This window comes from Cavia porcellus, unplaced genomic scaffold, assembly GCF_034190915.1.
Source record: "Cavia porcellus strain 051 isolate PalLab524CR breed Dunkin Hartley unplaced genomic scaffold, mCavPor4.1 scaffold_18, whole genome shotgun sequence".
NCBI classification, from domain to species: Eukaryota; Metazoa; Chordata; class Mammalia; order Rodentia; family Caviidae; genus Cavia; species Cavia porcellus.
In genome coordinates, this window is record NW_026947501.1 from 11,149,488 (window position 1) to 11,172,055 (window position 22,568).

Here is a 22,568-nt window from a genome sequence, read left to right on the forward strand (position 1 = left end):
AGATGTAGTCACTGTATAACAAAAGCTAATTTTTCCTAACTTAAATTCACCAGAATATTTCTCTTTCTTGAGGCAAGATCTCACAGTCTAGTTCAGGCTCACTCTGGACTCTGTAGTCCAGGCTGTGCTCGAGCTCACAGCGATCCTCCTGCCCTCAGCCTCCTGACTGCTGAGATTACAGGCATGTGCCATTATTCCCAGCCATTATATTATTTCTTAACCTTTTTGACCTGTTTCAAATTATACCCTAAAATAGACTGAGCATCTATCTTTTGGATGTCTTTATTTTTAAATTTTTATTAGTAAATTTGCAGTGCATGATAACATTCATCATGGGGAGTTGATACCTGCAGATAACACATATTTTTATTCCCCGCCCCTTTCCATCCTCTTTCCTGCCTCCATCGTTGGTCACCTTCCCTTGTGCAAAAGATCTCTCTCCCTACTACCTGTCATGCATCTTTTATTTTGCTTTTATTTATATTTTGGGTTTCTCATTTAAGACATGTGACATATAAGCTTGTGTGTTTCATGTTACAGTTTGTGTTTAGATGCCCCCCAAGCCTCATGTAGTTATGGAGGTAGCCGAGTCTAGTGTTCGTGGTTTGTTTTCAAGCACTGGAATTGGTGGCGTGAGTGCTGCACTTGCCCAGGAGTGGGTAGCTAGCATACAATATGGGAGGGAAGGAGGCATGTTTTTACCTTTGTTACCCTTTCAGTCTTGTTGCTTGTGGCCGCCATGAATGGCTGCTTCTTAGCCATGCCACCCTGCCTTGGAACCAGCTGAGTATGGACAGAAACCTCCAAAATCTATAAGCTAAATAAATCTTTCCTTTCTTCATTTTGGGCATCAGGTATTTTTGCCTCAACAAGAGAGAGGTAACCAATGCATTCTACTCATCTCAAGGTGCATCCATTTTCATACAAGTGACTCAAGTTCAACTTTAAGGCAGAATAGTATTCCTTTGTGTATAAATACATTTTCCTTATCATGGGTGAGTGCTGGATTTTGTCAAAGGCTTTTTCTGAATCTACTGAGAATATCATGTGATTTTTGTCCTTCTGTTTATGTGGTGTATTACATTTATTGATCTGCATATGTGGAACCATCCCTGCATCCCCTGGGATCCTACTTCATTATAATACACAGTAAGGGCTCAGTTCACAAATGCTTCTGCTTGCAAACAATTTGGTATGCTGTCAAAAGCATTTGGCAAAATTTTGCTTCCATTTGCAGGCTTCTCTTAAGGTGACAAACATGACCACAGCAATCTTCCTCATACAAACACGTTCACCTTTCCCAAAATTGTAAAAACAAATTAAGTTCATAAACTGAGGTACCACTATATGATCTTTTTGATGGTTTGTTGTATTCTCTTTGCCAGGATCTTTTTGAGGACTTTTATGTCTTTATTAATTCTAGGAGCTTGGCCTATAGCTCTTTTTACAAACTTCCCTCTTACAATTCTTTCCATTGTGTCTCATACGTTCTGTATTCCTGAATTGAAAAACCTTCAGTACAGCGCTTATCAATGCATCTTTCATTAATTAGTAACTCCACATTGAAATGTGTAAGTTCTTGAAGGAATCCATGCCATAGTGTAGTACTATGATCATAGTAACTAAAGTTTTTATTAAAAGTAAATTTTGTTTAGTTATTTTGAAACCTGGTATGACAATAGGCTTTAGATGGCAAAACTCAGACTACTTTAAGTGTTACCTATATGAGTATTTTATTCTTTAACTACTTTCTTGTGTGTGTGTGTGGTTTTTTTCTTTTTTGGTACTAGGGACTGAACTCATGACCTTGCACTTGCCAGGCAGACACTTACGCCGCTGAGCTAAATCGCCAGCCCTTTTAACTGCTTTCTTGGACATTCATATCTACGTTTGTTGATGACTATACTCAGAACATCTTTCTCTTCAAAACTATATTGCCCCTGTAAGTTTTCTATTCACATCAGAGAGCCTATATTCTTCACAATACTTAGGCTAACACCCTTAGCCATAACTGCTTGCTTCTCATTCCTTGTGCTACACACACCTCTTTTATGTCTTTGTAATTGTTCTGCAGCATCTTAGTGACTGCTTAGCTTTCTTTTTTTTGGAGTAGTTCTTCCTGGAAGTAGGCTGTTAGCAATTCTGGCCAATTTATTGTACAGGTTTAGGTTACCAGATTTAGCAAATACAGGACATTCAGAACTATAAGTTCAGATAAACAAGGAATAATTTTTAGTTAAGCACATCCTAACTAGTACAATGGTGTATACTTATATAGTGACATGTGTTTATATAAATTTCCAACTTCATTTGGCATGCTGTTATTTGGTCATTATAGTGAAGTTTAACTTTGTTCCTGGATGAACCTACCATGTTTTCTTCTCCAAGATAAGTAATGTGCTGTAAGACAGCTATCTTTTGCCACCTCCTGAGAAAATAAGTTTGTGGAAAAGAATAAAACAATTTTGTGAAGAAGAGGGACCATAAGACTTCATAAGAAGTAGACAGGGAACACTGCTTTAGGTCTTAGTAACTTGTAAGTCTTGGTTCTGGTCAAGCACAGAACATGTGACTTGGCTACTAGGAAATAAAACTCATGGCTCTGTGATCAATTTCCCTTAGTTTTAACTGAGCTTTAGGTTGATTCTACCCTTCAATAAGCAATATGCAGTGAGTCTTTTAAATTTTTTTTTTTTTTTGGGTCCGTTTTTGTTTTTGAGACAGGGTCTCACTATGCAGTTCAGGCTGGCCTTGAGCTCACTTTGTAAGCCCAGAGTGGCCTTAAACTTTAATCAGTTCCCCTGCCTCAGCCTTCCAAGTGCTGGGATTACAGGCATGTACTATTACACCCAGCAAACCTCTTTTTGATTTCTATTACCACTCTAGTCTCAACTCACATGCGCCCAGAATTTTGCAAAGCGCCTATTAAACTTGTTGCAAGATCCCAGTGTGTACCCCTTTCCTTGGAAGTAACCAAGTACATTCTTCTCTGATTAAATGCTTTGGAAAAAGTTACCTTGCATTGCCTCTCTGTCTTACGTTCTTATAAGGAATAAAGGACTAGCCTATGTAAAATTGGCTTGTAAGATTAAAAAGTTGTTTTGGCTTTCAAACATACAATATCAAATAAAAGTTGTCGTCTCCTACCTGAAATTACTTTCCCCAAATAGCTGTAAATCTTCCTCCACCTTCTTTAGGGCTCGGTTCAAATATTATGTACTCAGAAAAGCCATTCTAGATCATTTTATCCAAAATAATTTCCACATGTGATTCTGTCTTTAAAGCACCTACTTCATACATAGTTTATGTATTTATGGTCAGTTTCCATCCACTACAATATAAGCATTAGAACATGAGCTGTAGCCGGGCGTGGTGGCTCATGCCTGTAATCCCAGCACTCGGGAGGCTGAGGCAGGAGGATCATTGGGAGTTCGAGACCAGCCTGGGCTACGAAGTGAGCTCAAGGCCAGCCTGAACTGCATAGTGAGACCCTGTCTCAAAAAGACAAAAAAAACAAAACAAAACAAAAAACGAATATGAGCTGTTTTGCTTACTGACATATCACCTGCACACATGATAATGCATGGTGTATTGAAAATGTTAAAAAAATGCCGTGGTGGGCTGGGGATTTAGCTTAGTGGCCATAAGAGCCTGCCTGGCAAGTGGAGGTGGTGAATTCAATCCCCGGTATCCTCCCCCCTCCCCCACCCCCGCCAAAAAAAAAAAAAGAAAAAGAAAAAAAAATGTCATGCTTGGCTATTCATACTCCAACTTTACATCCAGAAATTTAAGGTGAAAGAAGTAAAAATGACTGTATAAAAACCATAACAATAGTAATTTATAAAGCCTGTATGTTAAAAATCAAAAGAAAACACCTTATAAATGTTATAAATGTATCTACATTGAGCTAATGATATCAGATGGGCATTCAGTTTAAGTCACTATAAATTAGTTAACTCTCATAGAAAAACTTAGTAGGAAAAACTACCCGGATTTGAATGAAAATGAAAATAGGTAGGTGGAAAGGCGAATCCTTTTGGTGGTTTACAGTTAGTGAGCTGTATTTTTACTCTGTGGCAGTACAAGTCTCTAAAGCTTAAAAACTGGCTTTCACCTTCCAAAATTATTAGTATCGCAGTTAGTCCCTCTAAAAAAAGGCAACACTTAAACACAGAAATTTCAAGCTAGGTGTGATAGCACATGCTTGTAATACCAGCACTCTGCGGGGTTGAGACAGGAGGATCACAAATTTGAGCCCAGCCTGAGCAATGTGTTGAGAACCTGCCTAAAAATAAAAAAGGCCTGGCGAGGTACCCAAGTTTTGAAGGCCCTTGGTTCAATCCCTAGTATTGGGAAAACAAAACAAGAAGCCCCCCAAAACCCCCTGAAATTTTACCATTAAGGAAAATATTTTACAGAGCAAAAGTGACAATAGAAAACTTAGGTCACTATTACTAAATCACAGTTTATCAAATATAGAAAGCAAATTTAAACATTTATTTTCAATCTCAGTATTTCAGAAAGCATATCAACATTACCTACCATATTTTATACAAAACATAATCAATGGACCTAATATAACATGTATCTTAAAAATCTTTGTCTTAACCTGCTGAATTTTTAATGTTTTATGAACTACTTAGCCCTAAATCACAAATTTACTTTTTTTTTTTTTTTGTCTTTTTGAGACAGGGTCTCTCTATGCAGTTCAGGCTGGCCTTGAGCTCACTTTGTAGCCGAGGCTGGTCTCAAACTTGCAACGATCCTCCTGCCTCAGCCTCCCGAGTGCTGGGATTACAGGCATGAGCCACCGTGCCTGGCTTCAAATTCACATTTTTAATTAGATTTATGAACGTATTATACATTCTTAATTATGCCTTCTATCACTTACTTTTTGTGGAAATATAGTGATATTTTAAGTTACTGAGATGCACCTGACAAAAAGTTAGTAATTATATCAATAATTTCTACACATGATTATTTCAAATATTTATTAACTGAAAAATCATGATTTCTCTAGCTCTTATACCAAAAACTTCCATATGTTGGAAATACACACTCAAAAAAGATCTAGTTCTTTTTGATGAGTAAATGATTTTCTAGATCTTTAGGTAAATTAAAAAAATGTATCACCTCATTCTACTGAGAATTCAATTTGTAAGATTTACTCTATTATGGTTTTGTGACCAACTGAAAGGTGTCATGTTATTAAAAATGGGGTGAGATTGTCTTAACTTCTTAGTATGTAGTGGTAATTATTCTGAAGAAATATACTCTTGTTTTGAAAATATCAAGTCTCTGAAATAGTTATACACAAGAAGTTTTTGTGCAGAGGTAAGCCATAAAATAAGATGACTAAGGCAAAACTATATAAAGAAAAAAACTGAGAGAAAGAGACTCCTTGTGTCATATGTGATCTGTTATCTCTTTCTTTTTATATGTGTGATGTTAGTGATTGAATCCAGCAACTTACACATGCTAGGCAGTTTTCAACCATTGAGTTATACCCCTAGCCCTGATCTATTATTTTTAAGGTTTTGGGGTATTTTAGAATCACACAAACAAAAGGATAATCTTTCCTAAGATGTATAAATGGTATACTTTTAATACATATTTATTGATTTATAATGTAAATCATAAGCAAATATAGATAATTCTTGCAATTGAAAAATGGCACATGTAAATGAGTACTCAGATACAAATAATTTGAATATATTTATACTATATATAATTCTTCATTTTGGAAGATACTACTAAAATTTTGTTCTACAGAATATCATCCTAGAGTTCTTTTTTAAAAAAATCACTGGGAAGAGCTGGATGACGACTGTGACACAGGTTCTCCCATTAAGATACTGTTTCTATCACTTAGAGTTCTGACAACAGATGTAGCCGGAGACTGAAGCACTTTACGAGAAAGTCTCATTCTTCCATCAGCAGGATCACGTCCAAAGTATTTCACCTGTGTTAAAAAACATTTACTTTTTAAGTTATAGCACATGGATTGATATCCAAATTAAAAGATATGTGGACTTACGTGTTCAAATAAGGCAACGATTAATGTTTCTATTTTGTCACTGAAACCATAGCTCTGTGGAGGTATATGCTCAATAAATATAATTTGGGTAAGTAATTACAGAAATAATAGACAAAGCATTTAATTGTTCAGTTATAATCTTATGTTAACTCTATGCCTTTTGTTCTCTCAAAGTCCCTACACTGGAAGACCAAAGAAAGCCACAGTGAATGTTTCTAGATAAGGACTCCGTGAACCTAACTGTGCTACAGATTACAAGGGTTATGCTTAGGTCAGTAAGATTTTCACTGCTGCTCAAGGGACCAGTGAACTAGAGTTTATTTGGTTTCACTGTGGAAAATGAAAGTTGAAGGAAATGTAGCAGGCTTAAAGTCCCTCCTGATGTAAAAAGCAGTCTTCTACAAGAGATATTATGTGTTGGCTCTCATCTTTCCCCAGAAGCTAGTTGAACAATGGTACTACAGTTTGAGAGTAAGCTAGTGGCCTCAGTTACTCAGGTCATGATATTAGGTGACACTGGAACACACTGCGGTACAGCCAGAAACACCCACATCAGCAGTGACTGCTTCCATCCACTCCTAAAGGACTACAAAAGGGTAATTCTGTTATCAGAATTCTGATAGAAGCCTGAAGAACACTGCTATTATCAAGATCAAAAACATTTAGTCTCAAGTAGTGCAGAAACAGTTTCAGCTCCTCAAAGATGTCATTCAAGGCGTCCACAATGTTATCCCAGTTCTCATGTCTGTATGTGACCAAAGCACTTGAGTGTGCACAGCCAACATGCTCAGGTATTTTTTGAAAGTTTTAAGGATGGCTGCTGAGTAGGTAAATTACAAATAGCCTGAAGGAAAGAATTGTGTCCTAAATCCCTAAAAAGCCTGTTGAAGCAGCCTGAAGGTTAAAAAACCACTGCATTTAAATAACATACCATAGAAGTGAATTCTAATCTTTCAACATTTTTTTGAAAGTTAGTACAATTTACAACAAGCTAAAAAGCTCAACACAGATACCTGAATTTCTTGACCAACTTCTAATCCAAGGGCAGAGGGATGTTTAATCTGAAAGAAAACATATTTATTAGGTCCTGATAGCTACACAAGTTGAAATGCTTTCCCAAGTGGACACACTTTTAATGGTTTCATGATTATAAAATCTGTTAATCAGAAGTATTTATAAGAACGTAAAAATTATCTAAAAGCACTCTACTTGCAGATTACTATTGCTAACTTCACTGAGTGTCCCTTCAATTGAGTACCCCTTCAATCGTCTGTCATTTGTGTATTGCATTTATAAAAATGGGCCTCTGTGCTTCTTTTAATATTTGCTGATTTTCTCTAATATGTTCAGAATGTCTTTTCTCATCAATACTGAGTTCTCAGCAATTTTCCTGCCTGAGCTCCCATTATAGGCATGACCCATCAAGCTGTTTTTATTTGCATTTCTAAGGATTGATATTGATAATTTGTCTTTTTAAAACAATAAAGATCATTTTAAAACAACAGTGATTGTCAAGAATGTGCTTAGTTGTGGGCTGCAACACCCCAGTAATCCCAGCATCTGATTGCTGTGAGTTCCAGGCCATTCTGGGCTACATAGTGCATTCAAGGCTACATAGCCAGACCCTGTCTCAAAAAAAGTGCTAAGTATGCAAGAGGTTTGGGGTTCAATCCTCCGCACCAAAAAGCAAACAAACCCCAAACAAAAACCCTAAAAGCAAAACAAAAAAAATTGTCTTTTTTCGTTCATTTTGCATTTGCTATGCAGTTTTGTTTTCTTTTCTTATTTTTTTTGGCTGTAATGGAGTTGTACTTACAGAGCTCCATCCCTGCCCACATATGAGGCAACGTTTAACTGTGTTGCGCAGGTAAGACTCAAACTTTCAATGTTCCCAGTTTTAGACTCCCTAAACACGGATTACAAATGTGCCCCACCAACAGTGGCTCTCATTTTTTCTACTAATCTATGGCACTATTACATATTGGGCTCTTGTTATGTGATGTAAGTGTATTTTCCCTAGGTTGTTATTTATCTGTTATCACTGCTGTGATTTCTGCCATATCATTTAAAAACTGAGGTCAAATTTTCATCAATATTTTTGGCTTTGCTATGATGCTGAAAAAAGTATTACCTTGGCTGTTGAACTCAATTTGTTCAAAATGTGTGTTGGAACACTGAAAAGTCTGAGAACACATTTTCCTTATAAACAATAGTGGGAAGCAAAATAACTGCCCAAAAGTTACACTTATTTATAAATTCATTTTTCCAGAACTTTAACAAATTGGATAATGACTTCTTTATCGTGGTGCTCAGTTTTTCTCTTGGCTTTACTGCTGTTATCATTATTTTCTTTGGAGTCATGGTTATATTTCATGCAGATAAAGCACACACACACAAAAAAGTGTGTGACAAATGCCTTACTGCACTAACACAGCACTGTTTTCTGGATGAGAGCAGCAGTCAGATTGAAGTGTCACTCTATGTCTGCTGCAAGATGTGACGGGTGATTGATTCACTTTTGGCCTGTCCATGTATTTTCAAGGTGAATTTTTGGTTCAACTATTGAGTACTAAGCAGATTTTTTTTTCAAACTTTGTGGTTTAAGTTTTCAAACTTTGCTGCCATGCTTGGAGCTGTAAAAGAACTGACCTATCACTGCATTAGAATATCCATATTTTCTTTTAGTGCTCCCTGCCCCAAGATTTTTTTTTTCTTTTTCTATCATTTTCTTTTAAAATTTAAGCCTTTACATAGGATTTTGGTATAAAAATAAATGGAGATCCTACTTTATGATATACCAGTGATTTTTCGAATCGTTTCTATTTCTTCACTGAGTGAGAATGAAATTTTGGCATGTATTAGAGTCTCATATATATTACTAGATTTATTTCTGGTCTCTTATGGGGCCACTAATACACTGTCTTATTCTCTATAGCTTTATATTCTAATATACAAGCTGTGATAAAAAATACAATGAACATTTAAATATAAAAACATGTATTATAGTAAAGACACATGTATATCTTTTATGCTCTTGTCCTTTTATGCCTTCTTATCCTGAATTAATTCAAAATGTATGGTCACTTTTGCCTTTGGGGAAGAGACAGAAGTCTCATGGTGCTAGATCTAAATGAGAATACAAACTTTAGTACACCTAGCCACAACAACAAAATTTAAAAATTTAAATATTCTTTGTATATTTTTAACATCCTATGTATAAATAGCCATTCCTAATATCCTGACTCCCATAATTTTGTCAAAGTTTTATTTGCTTCATTTTCCTGATGTCTGAACTATAATAAAGATTAGACAAACATAAAACATTCTAAGACTTATCCTACTATTATTGTTCAGCAGAAAACTGGGAACAAAGGATTTCTGTATTTCCCTAAAAAAGAAGATCAATCTACTTGTAAAATAAGCCCTAGCACAATTTTTTAGGATGCTCATAATATAAGCCTGACTCCCAAAATAAGCCCCAGTTAAGATCACAAGCCAGCCATTTAGCATATCTATTCCAACACACGAGACATATCAAATTATAAAATGTTAACATAATTTAATAAAATATTGACAATACTTAAATGATGATATAAATTATAATCATCTGTAAATGTCCAAGTGAGTATCTTTGGATAAGAGGTAAATGCTGATATAAACAGATGAACTTGAGTCTTATTGCTAAATAACCAATTAAAGTACACAAGGCACAAATAATGTGTGCACTTGATAATCAATGTATGTCATTGTATCTAATATGAATACATTAAGTCTCTGATAACATTTCCATTATAAAAAATAATTCACAGGTGTACCAAACAGGATTTATTTTGTCAGCCTATCCATAAATCCGACTTTTCAGTGTTCTCCTGGAATGGAGCTCATTTGTAAATCAGGGACTTACTATACATAGATTTTTACATATATGAAAAAGTAAGACATTTCCTGAAAATAAGCTCTTTTGTGTCTTTTAAGGGGAACGTAATTTTTAGTAGCTGCCACGTGCTGGCTGAAGATGTAATTTTACCTCAACATTCAGGAAATAGGAAAACATAAATATCTGTGGGAAACAGTGTGAAATCTTTAGCAGGCCACACTATCTCTACCATTTCTGTTTTCTGTGTTGTTTTGTTTTGTTTAGGGTGTTTTTTTTGAGACAGTGTGTCCCTTTGTAGTTCAGGTTGAACTCACTATGTAGTCCAGCTCACCTTAAACCTGCAGTGACTCCTGGCGTCAGCCTCCCACCTGCTAAGATTACAGGTGTGCACCCCCATGCGCAGTTTTGCTTTCTGTAATTTTGTTTTCTGTAATCAAGCTGGTAATTCATAAAGTGCACAATTCTCACCAGTGTAGGTAATTTAATATAGTTATTTTTATAAACATGAAGTTACAAAAAATTAAATTTTTGTCTCTTTTTACCTTTCGCTGATCAAGCTGTGTGTTATGAAGTAATACAGCAGTCATATTTGGATATAGTTTTACCATTACTCCAGTGTCTCTACAAGAAGCAGGGAAGCCTGGTTAAAATGATGAGTATACATCACACAAATAAAACTGATTATGTTTTTTAGGAGAAAAAACAAAAAAAGCACTGTAGCATATATTCTTATAATTTAAAAAATTATGATTACTTAAAACAAATCGCTTATTTTTCAACTGAAAAATATCCTTTATTTTAATACTTGTAATCAAATAACAGAAAAAACTTTTAGAATATGTGTGTATGAATATTCACTTGTATTTCTCATCATAATTTCTAAAATTTTTTGAAATGTCAATGTTTTTTGATGCAGTGTTTCATTAACTAGTCCAAGCCACCCTTGAAGTCACTTTGTCACTCAGGCTGGCCTCCAACTCTATCCTTTTACCTTATATGTGCTGGTTACAGATGCGTGCCTGTCTCCAAGCTTAGCTTAAGTATGTTTAAACAGCATAGAATATTAATTAATACAGAATACTTAAGGAAGCAAATAAATGGAAAAATCATGTAACAGCACTGTCCTTCTTTTTTCCAGTGCACCAAAAAAAGTGATACTATTTCTTAGTTTTCAACTGCAGTATTAAACAAATCATTCCATTTCCTTTTATTATTCATTTTAAATAGCTCTGAATATGCCTGCTACTTCTGGTTATTTTCTCTTTTTTAAAAAAATGGAATTTTCTGACTATTTTAGCTAATTTGAAAATGCTTCAAAGTCAAAGCTAGCATATTAAAATAGGTGCTAATTAAGCATTAAGTACAATGCAACTACAATGACTAAAAGTAAATGTTGCTTTGTGGGTTTTGGTCCTGTTTCCTGGCAGTATTAAAACAGAAAATTTGGTTAAAGAAAACAATTCAGTGGGAAAAGTGTATTATAATTAAAATTACAGAACCACATTGTTGAAAAATCTACACATTGGCAAAGAAAATAAAAAAATACTACACCTTATAAAAGAATGATTGGTAATTACCATATAAACTAAACACCTTACAATTTCAAAGTATATAAAGCAAATAAGCTAATGGGTTTGTAATAATTTTAAAACCAACTCAATACACTACTTGACATTACCTGACTTCAGTTATTGTGGCAGTATAAACAGCTCCAAATTCTAACTGCTGCTCTTGCTGTAAGTGCAAAATAAGCCAAAAGATTTATAAGAAAACAAAAACAAAAACTAGAAAAAACAACTATATAAAGTCTATACTTACATCATCTTTACAGATTTCCGTAATGAATTCTCTTGCCTCATGCATTGCACTGGGTGTTGGTGCAAACACAGAAAATGTCTCTTCATCCACCTGACTAATAGTTACACCTTAGAAAAAAGATAATTCAACCCCCAGTACCACAGAGAAAAGAAAAAAAAATAATTTTAACATAATAATTGTAACTTGTTCATTCTAGTGGAAACAAATTTGTAGACAGTACTGCCTCGGCCCTGGGGACTGGGCTTCAGCGGTGAAGCAACGTCCTAGCGTATGAGAGCTTTATTTCTGAGCCTCTGCTTTGGTTCTCTTAATCATAGATACTATAGTAGAGTATTTTCCTCACTGATTTTGGTTTCTCTTATCCTCGAGTGAATAGATGAATGTGGAACAAAATCAAGTCAGGTTTTCATTCTTAACAACTGGCTAAGGTGACTGCTTACTGTCCTCTTAAAATAACCTCAAAGCTGCTACTTACTACGTAACCTAAACATTGCTTCCAAAAGAAATGAAATTCATCCACACTATTTCTATACATACTTTAAATAAAAGGGCCTAAATACAACTAAGTGAAAGTGGCAAAAATAATATAATAGATAAGGCATAACACTAAAGTGAAAAACGCAAGACTGCTGTTAATTCTACCTTTGTATAGAGTGAAAAATGATCATATGCTGATTTATAGAGGAATACAGAAAACTCACAATAAAGACATCCTATTTTTTTCTGCTAGTCTTTCATTTCTCAAGTACGCATTTTTGGAGCAACATGAAGGGAATGAGATAGCAAATTTATCTAGTTCAGGACTTCATGCAGCACTTACCTGTTTCAGCTTGAAGTCTTTTTAAATTATATCCACCTGGCCCAACAAATTTTGCTCGTTTTGATAATGGAACCTCAACAGTTTCTGAAATGCAATACAAACAAATATATAAATAATTCAAATATATATATAAACCTAAAACATGAAATAGAAAGTTTATTATTTGATTAAAATTAAAAAAAATTACTTGACTAAAATTAAAAAATGTCCAAAAACTCCCCCAAATTTGAAGTACTTTTTAAAATTGAACTTCATTTTTAAACACTGAATTATGCATACTTGTATATTATATGATACTTTGATACATATATGGATAGTGTAATGTTCAAATCAAGGTAAACCTATTTATCTCCTGAAACACTTGTTATTTATGTTTCTTTTTCTAAAACACAGCAATAAAAACACTGTAAATTTTGTGTATGGTATACAGTCACATAAATGTTTACAGTGTCATAAAATCAGTAATAATTTTAATATATTACCTATAACAGGTCCACTGTCTTTTCTGGATTCTCGAGGCTTTGAAATTGTTTTGTTCATAATCTGTAGTATTTCCTTCTTTGCCACTATAAATGATAAAACCAAACAAACATTGTTAAATATCAAGTACCTGCAGTTTTAACTTTTATGGAACAGAATCCAACCTTTAGTTTACTAATCAGAGCTCTTCAAATCCCAATTATCTTGAAATTTCACTCATACTCCCTCTTCTATCATAGAAAGTTGCTTAATTTGTAAAAAAAATCGAAGTTTTGCTGGTCTGTCACTTGGATGGTTGGCTATGTACCTAATAATTAATATTCTTGATTTAAGTTACATGAAATTTCTTTTTGTTTTGTTTTGGCAGTGGTGGATCAAGCAAAGCCCAGAGAGCCTCACACATGCTAAGCAAGCACTCTACTAACTGAGCTACCCCCCCACTGCCATGAATTCCATTTTAATTTTTATTTTATTTTTGAAATTGTTTTCAAAAGTAGTATTTTATAATAAGCCTAATGGGAATTATAGTTCCCATTAACACACTAGACAGTAACAAAAGGAGAAAAGGAGAATCAGGCACCATGGCTTACCTGATGCTTGCTGAATAGCCTCCATTACAATTTTTATTGGTATTCCTGGTAATTTAATATCGGCCTACATGGGAGAGCCAAAAGTAAGTATATATTGATTCATGACATTATTTAAACATTAAATATGAGACAGTTTAAAAAATACCTGTAATGCAGTTATTCCCTTATTGGTGCCAGCTATTTTGAAATCCATGTCACCATTGTAATCTTCAATTCCCTTTAGGAATTTAAAAAAATTATAAACTTTTAAACAAAAGCAAAATTCACCCTTAGTTACTATAGAATTTCAAAATATAGCTTCAGAAATAAACTATGTTCTCTAAAATCAAATATAAAGAATTAGCCATTGTTTCTAATCATGACTGTTTTTTTTGAGACAGGGTCTTCACTGGCCTTAGTTTAGGTGGGCTTAAACTCACTATGTAGGCCAGGATGGACTTGAATTCCTTGAGATCCTCTTGTCTCAGCCTCCTGAGTGCTGGGATTACAGGGGTGCAACCACCATGCCTGGTTCCAATTTGTGACTTTTTAAACTACAAGTATTTTTATTGAAAAATCTGATTTATTAGAAATCATTTTTAGATTATGCCTTCTTCCCATAAATGCATAAAAATTAATTTACCACTGTCTTAAAATGAGCCAGTATGGATAATGAAGATATTATATAATTTTTGAAAAAAAAAAAAAACTCACATCATTTAAAATCCTAGGCAAACAAAGGCTACAAGGATCACTGTAACTATTGCTCACGTAACAGCCTTATAAGTATGTGATAACTATACAGTATGCAGCCTTCACCAGTAACATTTGAACCTGAGAGTATACTTGCCAGAATATCTGTCAGCAAACGATAATCTTCTATTTCACCCTTCTCAGGATTGACTTTGGTGACTAACCCTATCGCTACACCTGCGACAGCAGCTGACACTGGAACCCCTACAATTGATAAAAAGATCTTTATGTTAATGGGTTTCTCATTCTGTTTATATTTATTTTAATAGAATAGGATGATGTTCTCCAAATTGACAGTCAACAAAATTGACTTAAGAGGTCCTCTGATTCTTCATTTCTTTTTGAACATACAATAAAGATTCTTAAAACAATTTTAATAGGTAATCAATATACTTGGCAAAATGTCTCTAATTAATAGCAAACCTTATGATTCTGAAAAAAAATCTTATTTTTTGAGACAGGGTCTCATGTTTGTGGTTCAGACTGGCTTTGAACTCACTTTGTAGCCCAGGGAGCCCAGGTTGGCCTTGAACTTGCAGCAATCCTCTGCTTTAGCCTCCTGCGTGCTGGGATTACAGGTGTGTGCCACCACCCCCAGCTATAATTCTTAAACTATACATTGTTTTGCCTTTGTGCTTTTGATATCTTTTTTTTTGAAAAGTAACGATGTACTTAGTAAATTCTGAGCCGAACCAGTCCATTCCGTGTACCAATTATCATTAGTACAGCAGCCTAGAAAATGCCTGTGCACATTTTCTTTACTCATGGGAACATGCTCCATATATTCATTACTCTGCAACTTGCTTGTTTCATTTAATCATACCTTGGACATTGATGTAGGTGTCACCAGACCAAGTTCTAACTTATTAGTTTGGTTGACAAGTACTCCCATATTTCTCATAAGACATAAATAGAAGTAGAATTGCTGAGTTAAAGGTATGTGTATTTACAACTGTTACATGGTCAAACTGCCTTTCCAACATGCAGTGTTTTATACTTTGACCAGCAGTATATGAAATTGCACAGTAGTGTGTCATTTTGTTAGTTCCTATTAAACATTTTGTTGTCTACTGAAAGTCAAAATGGTCACTTATTTCAATTTGACTTTTTGTGGGTCCTGGGAATCAAACTCAGGGCCTAGTGTCTGGTAGGCAGGCTGTGCTGTGAAGCTGCCTCCCCGGCCCTGATGTGTTTTTATAGGTATAATGAATACCATCATGTTTATAAGCCTATTTTTACTTATTTTTTTGTAGATGTGTCTGCTCATGTCTTAAACTATTTTTACTTGGCTAGAATTTTTAACTGATTTGTAGAAATTTCGAAGGTCTTTTCTTTTTTGTGGTGCTATAAAAGTACATCATCATACACAAATATTTAAATATAAATATTAAATAAAATATAAGTACAAAATACATTATTTCTTAGTTTGTTCACTTTACTTAAAGTGTTTTTTTCTGGGTAAACATTTGAAAGTTTATCTAATCACGGCTCCTGCATTTTGTTTCTCAATGACATTTCTTCTCCAAGACTTTGATGTCATCGTCCATGTTTCATCTGTAATTCCTTCTTGTTTTTCAGTACCGGGGATTGAACTCATGACCTCGTACTTGCCAGGCACTTAGGCCGCTGAGCTAAATCTCCGGCCCCCATGTTTTATTTAAAAAGCTTGTTTTGATCACCTGGAATTTATGTTGGTACAATGAAATGTGATAGTTACTTCATTCTTTCTAAGAAATTTCATTACAGTCTTACTAACATGATGATGACTTACACATCTAACCCTTCTGGAGAGACAAAACACAGAGGTTTTGTCAAGCTCTGGGTCTATCTCTAAGTAATCTGCATCTAAATGCATTTTAAGTAAAGTGAATCTTCTGCAGTAAATTCCTTTCCCCCAGTATTCCCCAGCTTGGCTGAAAACAGCTAAACATTCATCCCAGAAAACGTTTCTCATTCTTAAAATCCCTTCCTATTTTTTGCTCTTTTGTTTTGGAGGCAAGGTTTCACTATATGGTTCATACTGGCCTTGAACTTGGAGCAGTCCTCCTGCCTCAGCCTCCTGAGTGCTGGGATTACAGGTGTGTAACACTACACTTGGCTAATCCCTTCCTTTTAAAGATACAGCACTCACATTCCACAAGTCACAAAGATATATTATCTTCTCAATTTTTAAGAAAGATATATTGTCACCTAAATTTTGAAATATATACTCCTATTCCTTTAGTCTAATTCCTAATTATTTCTTGTGCTAGAAACAATTTCCCTGTCTGGTTTCCCAATTTTATTTTGTTTTGCTTTTTTGACTCCTAGGTTTTAATCTCCCTCTTCCTTTTCTTCCACTTCATCTCCCAGGATCATCATCTATGTGTGTGCCACCACAATTAGAAAAAAACTACCTCAAAAGAAGAAGAAAAAAATTTATACATGCTATTCATTTATATAAAATCCTTAAAGTTCTTCATTTGCCCCCAGATTTTTTTTTATTGATCTTCAGGATAAAACACAGGGCTTGTGCAAGTGCTGTACCACTTAACCATCCTGTACAGAATCTCTGGTCCCAAAGCATTTGAGACATACTACACATTCTGTTCCTATAGGGATTCATACTAATGTTCTTTATAGTTTTTCATCCTATTAAAATGGGGGCAGTCAATTTTGTTGTTTTACAAATCAGCTGTCCACTCATAAAAATCAATATCCTTTTTGCAGCAGGTCAGAGATGTCACTGAAAGGGACAGGGCTTAGGGTAAGCCCTGCAAGACTCCTCTCCAGCTATCTGTCGGATTAACGGTCACCTCTGCTCATCCTTCCACAGTCATGAATGATGTGCCTAACATTTGATCTAGATTACACAAAGAAACCAACTGTAAAGATGGACTCCAGATAGACCATATCAACCCCTTCCTTTTACTTGTCTTTAAAGTTAGTAATATTTTTCAAGAACAAAATAAGGAACTACTATGGCATGATTTATTTTTGGTCTTTTCTCACTCATTCTTTCCACAGCACTCTTCCTTTCTAGAGATACAGTACTTACAAAATATTCTTTTAATAAGCTGTTAGGCAAGTGTCACTGTCAAATTGATTGGCTTGTACTTTACAAAAGTTACTTTCCTTGCCAGGTGTGGTGGTGTACAGCTGTAATCCCAGCACTCAGGAGGCTGAGGCAAGAGGATCCCCGAGAGTTTAAGACCAGTCTGAACTATATGGCAAGGCCCCGTCTCAACAAAACACCCTTACTTTTTTTTCTTACAAAAACAGAAACTCTTTCTGTGCGTGGTATATCACTCTTTAAAGCTACCTGAAGACTGCAGTAATCACTAATTTCATCATTGCCGAGGATGGGTTTTGTTTAGATCACTTTTAAAGCACTCTTATGCTGTTTTATCTTCTAATTAACCTTTTTTCAGGATTTGATTTCTGCATTTTCCCAGTAAGATTTGGCTGACAAACAGAACTCCATGCGGACAAGAACTTTTTTTTCACCACCATATCTCAACAGCTTACTTCAGTGCTTGCCTCAGCTGGGATGCAGTAAAGATTTGGTAAATGAATGCATGAAGATGAAGAACTATAGCGGTATTTTACTAGCCGCCTTAAAATAAGAGTGTTTTGGGGCTGGGGATTTAGCTCAGCGGCATAAGCGCCTGTCTTGCAAGCAGGAAGTCGTGAGTTCGGTCCCCAGTACCGATAAAAACGAAAAAGACAAAAAAAAGTGTTTTTTCTTTTACTGACTGTAACTAGAAAAGGCACTTTCAGCATTTTTTTTTTTTTTTTTTTTGCTTTGGCCTGTTCTAAATTTTAATTAAAAAAACCACTGTTATACACTCTCGCTATTGTTTTAATTTCTCCTTGGTTATATCCTTTCTACCTTTCATACCTGTGCTGTAAATTTGTGAACTTCTCAGAGAATTCCTGTGCAGCTTCTTTAGTGTGATTAGGGCCTTTATTTTTTCTTATTGAACAACTCTTGTGACTGCGTGGCAGACAGACCCAGGGATTATACAAACCACCTGCAATCTGTCTTCCTAAAATTCTTTGTACACATCTGAAGGAGCATGTTCTCTTCCTGGCTTGTATAAATTTTCAGAGATTACATGGTTACTTTTGCTGACAGGTCCCAGTGGTTTGTTTCCTAATCAACAGTTGGTGATTGGAATCAGTTCTGCAGCTCTCCAACTTTTTTTTTTTTTTTTTTTTGTCTTTTTGCTTTTTTATCGGTACCGGGGATCGAACTCACGACTGCCTGCTTGCAAGGCAGGCACTTATGCCGCTGAGCTAAATCCCCAGCCCCTCCAACTTCTGTAAGATGAGAAAGTTCACTGGCTCATCAAAGCAAGTAAGTAATTATCAGTGCATTGCTTTTAGCTAAACGTAAGAATTCTAGCAAATACCTTAATATTCAAAACTATTTTGCCACTGGTGTGGCTTAGTAATCTGTGCTTTGACTTTAAGTCTTACTAAAATCCAATTTTAAAGGAACTTTGTATTTTATACTAGCCACACATATAAAAAATGTTGGCAGTTTTGAGACATTTCTTTTACCTGCATCCATTAATGCCAAACTTCCACCACATGCAGATGCCATAGAAGAGGACCCTATAGAAAGGAAAATACTTGCTTTATAAGACATATTTTCAGATAATTTATAATATGGTTTTGTAAATGTAGAAAATTATTATCAGTGATTTCCTTACAAATATTCAACAGTTTTACTTCACTGCTTTTAACCACTTAATGGTTTATTCTGCCCACTAATTGAGCAGCTTATTTGTTTACATACTAACTATCCTGAGAATTGCACAGGCAGGTACCATTTAAAAAAAAAACAACAACAACAAAAAAAAACAAAGTTGATGAGCCAGGGATTTAGCTCAGCGGCTCAAGTGCTTGTCTGCTAAGCATGAGGTGTTGTGAGTTCAATCTCCAGTACCCCCACAAAAATCGATTCTTTGATCCATTTTGATTTTAATTTAGTGCATGGCAATAGACATGAATATAGTTTTAGTCTTCCACACGTGGAAAGCTAGTTTTTCCAGTACTATTTTTTTGTTTTGTGTTGTTTTTTGTTCCGGGGATAGAACTCACGACCTTGTGCTTACCAGGGAAGCCACTGAGCTAAATCTGCAGCCCCCAAAAATTGATTCTTGTACTCAGTAAATTTGATGAAATTGTCATTTTTACATTATTTCCTGTTATCATATAAAAATCAACAAAAAATATAATTTTTGGATTTAAATATTGGACTGTACATGATTAAAAGCACTTAAATATATAAATAATTGAACTGTAAGTGGTTAAAAGCACGTAAGTAACAAACTACAGAGCTGCTTGGTCCAACGTTGCAACTATTAAACATACTTAAACTATTAGTTGAAATAAATTTAGTTCTTTAGAAGACTATAAATATATATAAGATTTCCATTATCATAAATCACTCATTGCATAGTATTGCCATTGAGATTCTGATTCTATGACCCTCTAAAAGGACTAGTAATACTATTTTTACTTCCTTACTCAGAGTAAAAACATAGGATTATGGTTTCCACTTGGGTCTTAAGCCCAGTTATACTCAGTGGACAACAGAAAAGACTGATTGTAATTAAAGTTCTAAACTTGCTTTGGTGCTTTTCTCCTGTAACCTGTGACCATATGATCTATTTAAGAATGTAACAGGGAATCTGGTCTTTCTACTGGAGAGGAAGTACTTTGATACCATACCATTTGACTCTAGAACTTCAGATGTAACTCTTACAGTGAAAGGAAAATCTTTGGGAATAACAGGATACAAAGCTTTCTCTGCAAGAGCACCTAAATTGGAATAGGATACAAAACATTAGCAAAAAAATATACTAAGTCTCTGTAAGAACATATATAAGTTTACAGATTTGTACCCACCATGCCCAAGTTCTCGCCTATTTATTCCAGTTATTTTGCCAATTTCATTAGTTGCGTAAGGAGGAAACTGAAAAAAGAAAAAACACATGTATATAAACTGACATGCAAAGATGTCCAAGGCATACTACCAAAATAAAGCAAGCAGAATCCCATTTTTGTTTTAAAGAAAGTACATTAATATACACAAGTGAACTAGAGGGTGGGAAGTACATGGCCACGGGTATTTGCACCATACATTTCCATGTTTAGTTATTAACAACAACAATATATTTTATAATATACATGTTTAAAAAGTATGTATGAGGAAATATAGGCTTTTTGGATAACAGTTTTTAGGTTATAGACTATATTTTGTGATCTTATCAAATAATGTAAATTAGTTGTGATTATTTAAAAATTGGGAATTTCCATAAAAAATGTGGAATTCTGGTTTAGCAAAAGAATTTTTTTAAAGGAGCAGTAAAGCATGAATCTGATCAAGCCTGATGTGGCAGCTAATTTGCATGAAATGAAGGGGACGGGGGAATTTGCTGAACTTCTCCATGATTGTGCAGGATACTACAGGCCAAGAGGCTTGGAGGCTCTTATAGACAGACTGAAGAGAAGTTCTGATGGAGAAATGTGTAGATTAGAAAGACATCAAATTTTTAAAAGCTGGACAAAGCTAAAGTATCTATGGATGTACACCGGAAATGCACGAAATGGTTTCTATAAACTTAGGAAAGCAACTGGTTATTTATAGGCATGGAAGGGTGTGAGACTGGGATGAAAAACGTTGAGAAGCCCCTGAAGTCACTGGTAATTTTGTATTCCTTGACTTGAGTGGTGACTGCAAGGGTGTTTGCCTTGTAAACAGGTCGGCCTTACATGGCGTTCAGTACCTATACTTTAAATTACAGAGGGTTTGAAGATGGGGTGATAGGGCGCTAACAGCCCATCTCCGCCACCCGCACCTCTTTCTTCACTTTGCACTGCGGCCTCTCTTAGATTAACACAAGCTCACCAGCTAATCACGGTGGATGTGCTTTACTCAATTATGATTCCTTCCTTGTTTCCTGGGTATATCCAGAAGGCATTCAAGGTGTGTACATCTCAAGGCCTGTAGACATTCCGCAGCATATACTTTCTACATACAATGTTCTCTATTGATTATAGCAGGTTCAACAGGATTCTGGGCAGCCAACTGCATCACTCAAAAGTAAAGTAACACTTATGGCTTTACACAGCCTCCTGTTCTGTGTGCTTCAAATAACAAACTTAAAAGTACTATATGTGGTGGCATGCTGTGATGGCAGCACTCTGGGAAGTGAGGCAGGCGGACTGCAAGACTGAGTCTCACCTGGAGAACTTAAAAAAGGGGGGAAATGCTGGGATGTAGCTCAGTGTGAAGGCCCTGGGAAAAAACAGAAAAAAACTAAACTGATGAGCAAAGGTGATTCTCAGCTGAAAAATTTTTTGTTTGACATGTCTTGCCTAATACTGTCTGCTCTACCACAGATTTTAGAATAGGCAAACAGGTACTGTTTGGAGAGCTGTACTTATTTCTTCTGCATGTAATAAAATAAAAGCCCCCAAATCAACCTTAACAGATACATGATCAAATATTAATATGAGAACCTAAGTAGTAGATATATGGAAATTTGCTGTAATGGTCTTTTATTCTGCTATATCCTAGAAAATTTTCACAGTAAAATTTTGGGAAAAAAATTCACCTTACCTCATAATGCAGCATGAAATTTTTATCTTTTATCCCACTACAGACAAAAGACATAATATTAAAAAATATACTGACATAAGCAAATTTGTTTCAATACATAACTAAAAAAAGATTCAGGATTAAAAAAATTCAATTAGGTAGTAACAAGAGTTGATCTGATACATTAAACCTCAAGAACAGCATTTTTTTTTTTTTTTTTTTTTAAGATGAGGCTCGTTTTGTTACCCAGGCTGGTTTTAAATTCCAGCAATCCTCGTCACAGCCTCCGAAGTAGCTAAGAGATGGCATTTTTTCCTGTGGCTTAAGAATGAATTCTGCATAAAGGAAAAGTTTTGCCTCAAATATAAGCCCTAGTAATCCAAGCACTAGGAGGCTAAGGCAGAAGGATCACCATGAGTTTGAAGCCATCATGGGCTACATTAGTGCTTTCAAGGCCAAAGCAAGACCTTGTCTCAACAAAATAAAAAATATCCAAGAGTTACGATCTTTCTCCCAATATGTGAAATACAGATCAATAACTAATTATATAGCTAAGAGCACTCAGACGATCTGACTGGCAAAGATCTTTTCAGGGTTTGAAAAGAGAACTGTTGTGAAAG

The 22,568-nt window shown here is 35.2% G+C and overlaps 1 protein-coding gene across 4 annotated transcripts in view; it reads right to left on the reverse strand.

Moving 5' to 3' along the window:
• Positions 1-5,575: 5,575 nt before the first annotated feature.
• Positions 5,576-22,568, reverse strand: part of Pnpt1 (polyribonucleotide nucleotidyltransferase 1) — a 34,597-nt gene continuing 17,604 nt past the window's right edge. For all 4 annotated transcript variants that reach the window (XM_003467499.5, XM_013150074.3, XM_013150073.3 and 1 more), the window contains 14 exons: positions 21,970-22,006; positions 20,253-20,319; positions 20,076-20,165; positions 18,900-18,953; positions 14,452-14,558; positions 13,768-13,839; positions 13,623-13,686; positions 13,035-13,118; positions 12,553-12,636; positions 11,733-11,839; positions 11,593-11,648; positions 10,457-10,535; positions 7,051-7,098; positions 5,576-5,962 (listed from right to left, as the gene is read on the reverse strand). In XM_003467499.5, coding sequence (XP_003467547.1) covers positions 5,804-5,962; positions 7,051-7,098; positions 10,457-10,535; positions 11,593-11,648; positions 11,733-11,839; positions 12,553-12,636; positions 13,035-13,118; positions 13,623-13,686; positions 13,768-13,839; positions 14,452-14,558; positions 18,900-18,953; positions 20,076-20,165; positions 20,253-20,319; positions 21,970-22,006 — 1,108 coding nt within the window. In that variant the 3' untranslated portion in view covers positions 5,576-5,803. The remainder of the gene's footprint in view (positions 5,963-7,050; positions 7,099-10,456; positions 10,536-11,592; positions 11,649-11,732; positions 11,840-12,552; positions 12,637-13,034; positions 13,119-13,622; positions 13,687-13,767; positions 13,840-14,451; positions 14,559-18,899; positions 18,954-20,075; positions 20,166-20,252; positions 20,320-21,969; positions 22,007-22,568) is intronic.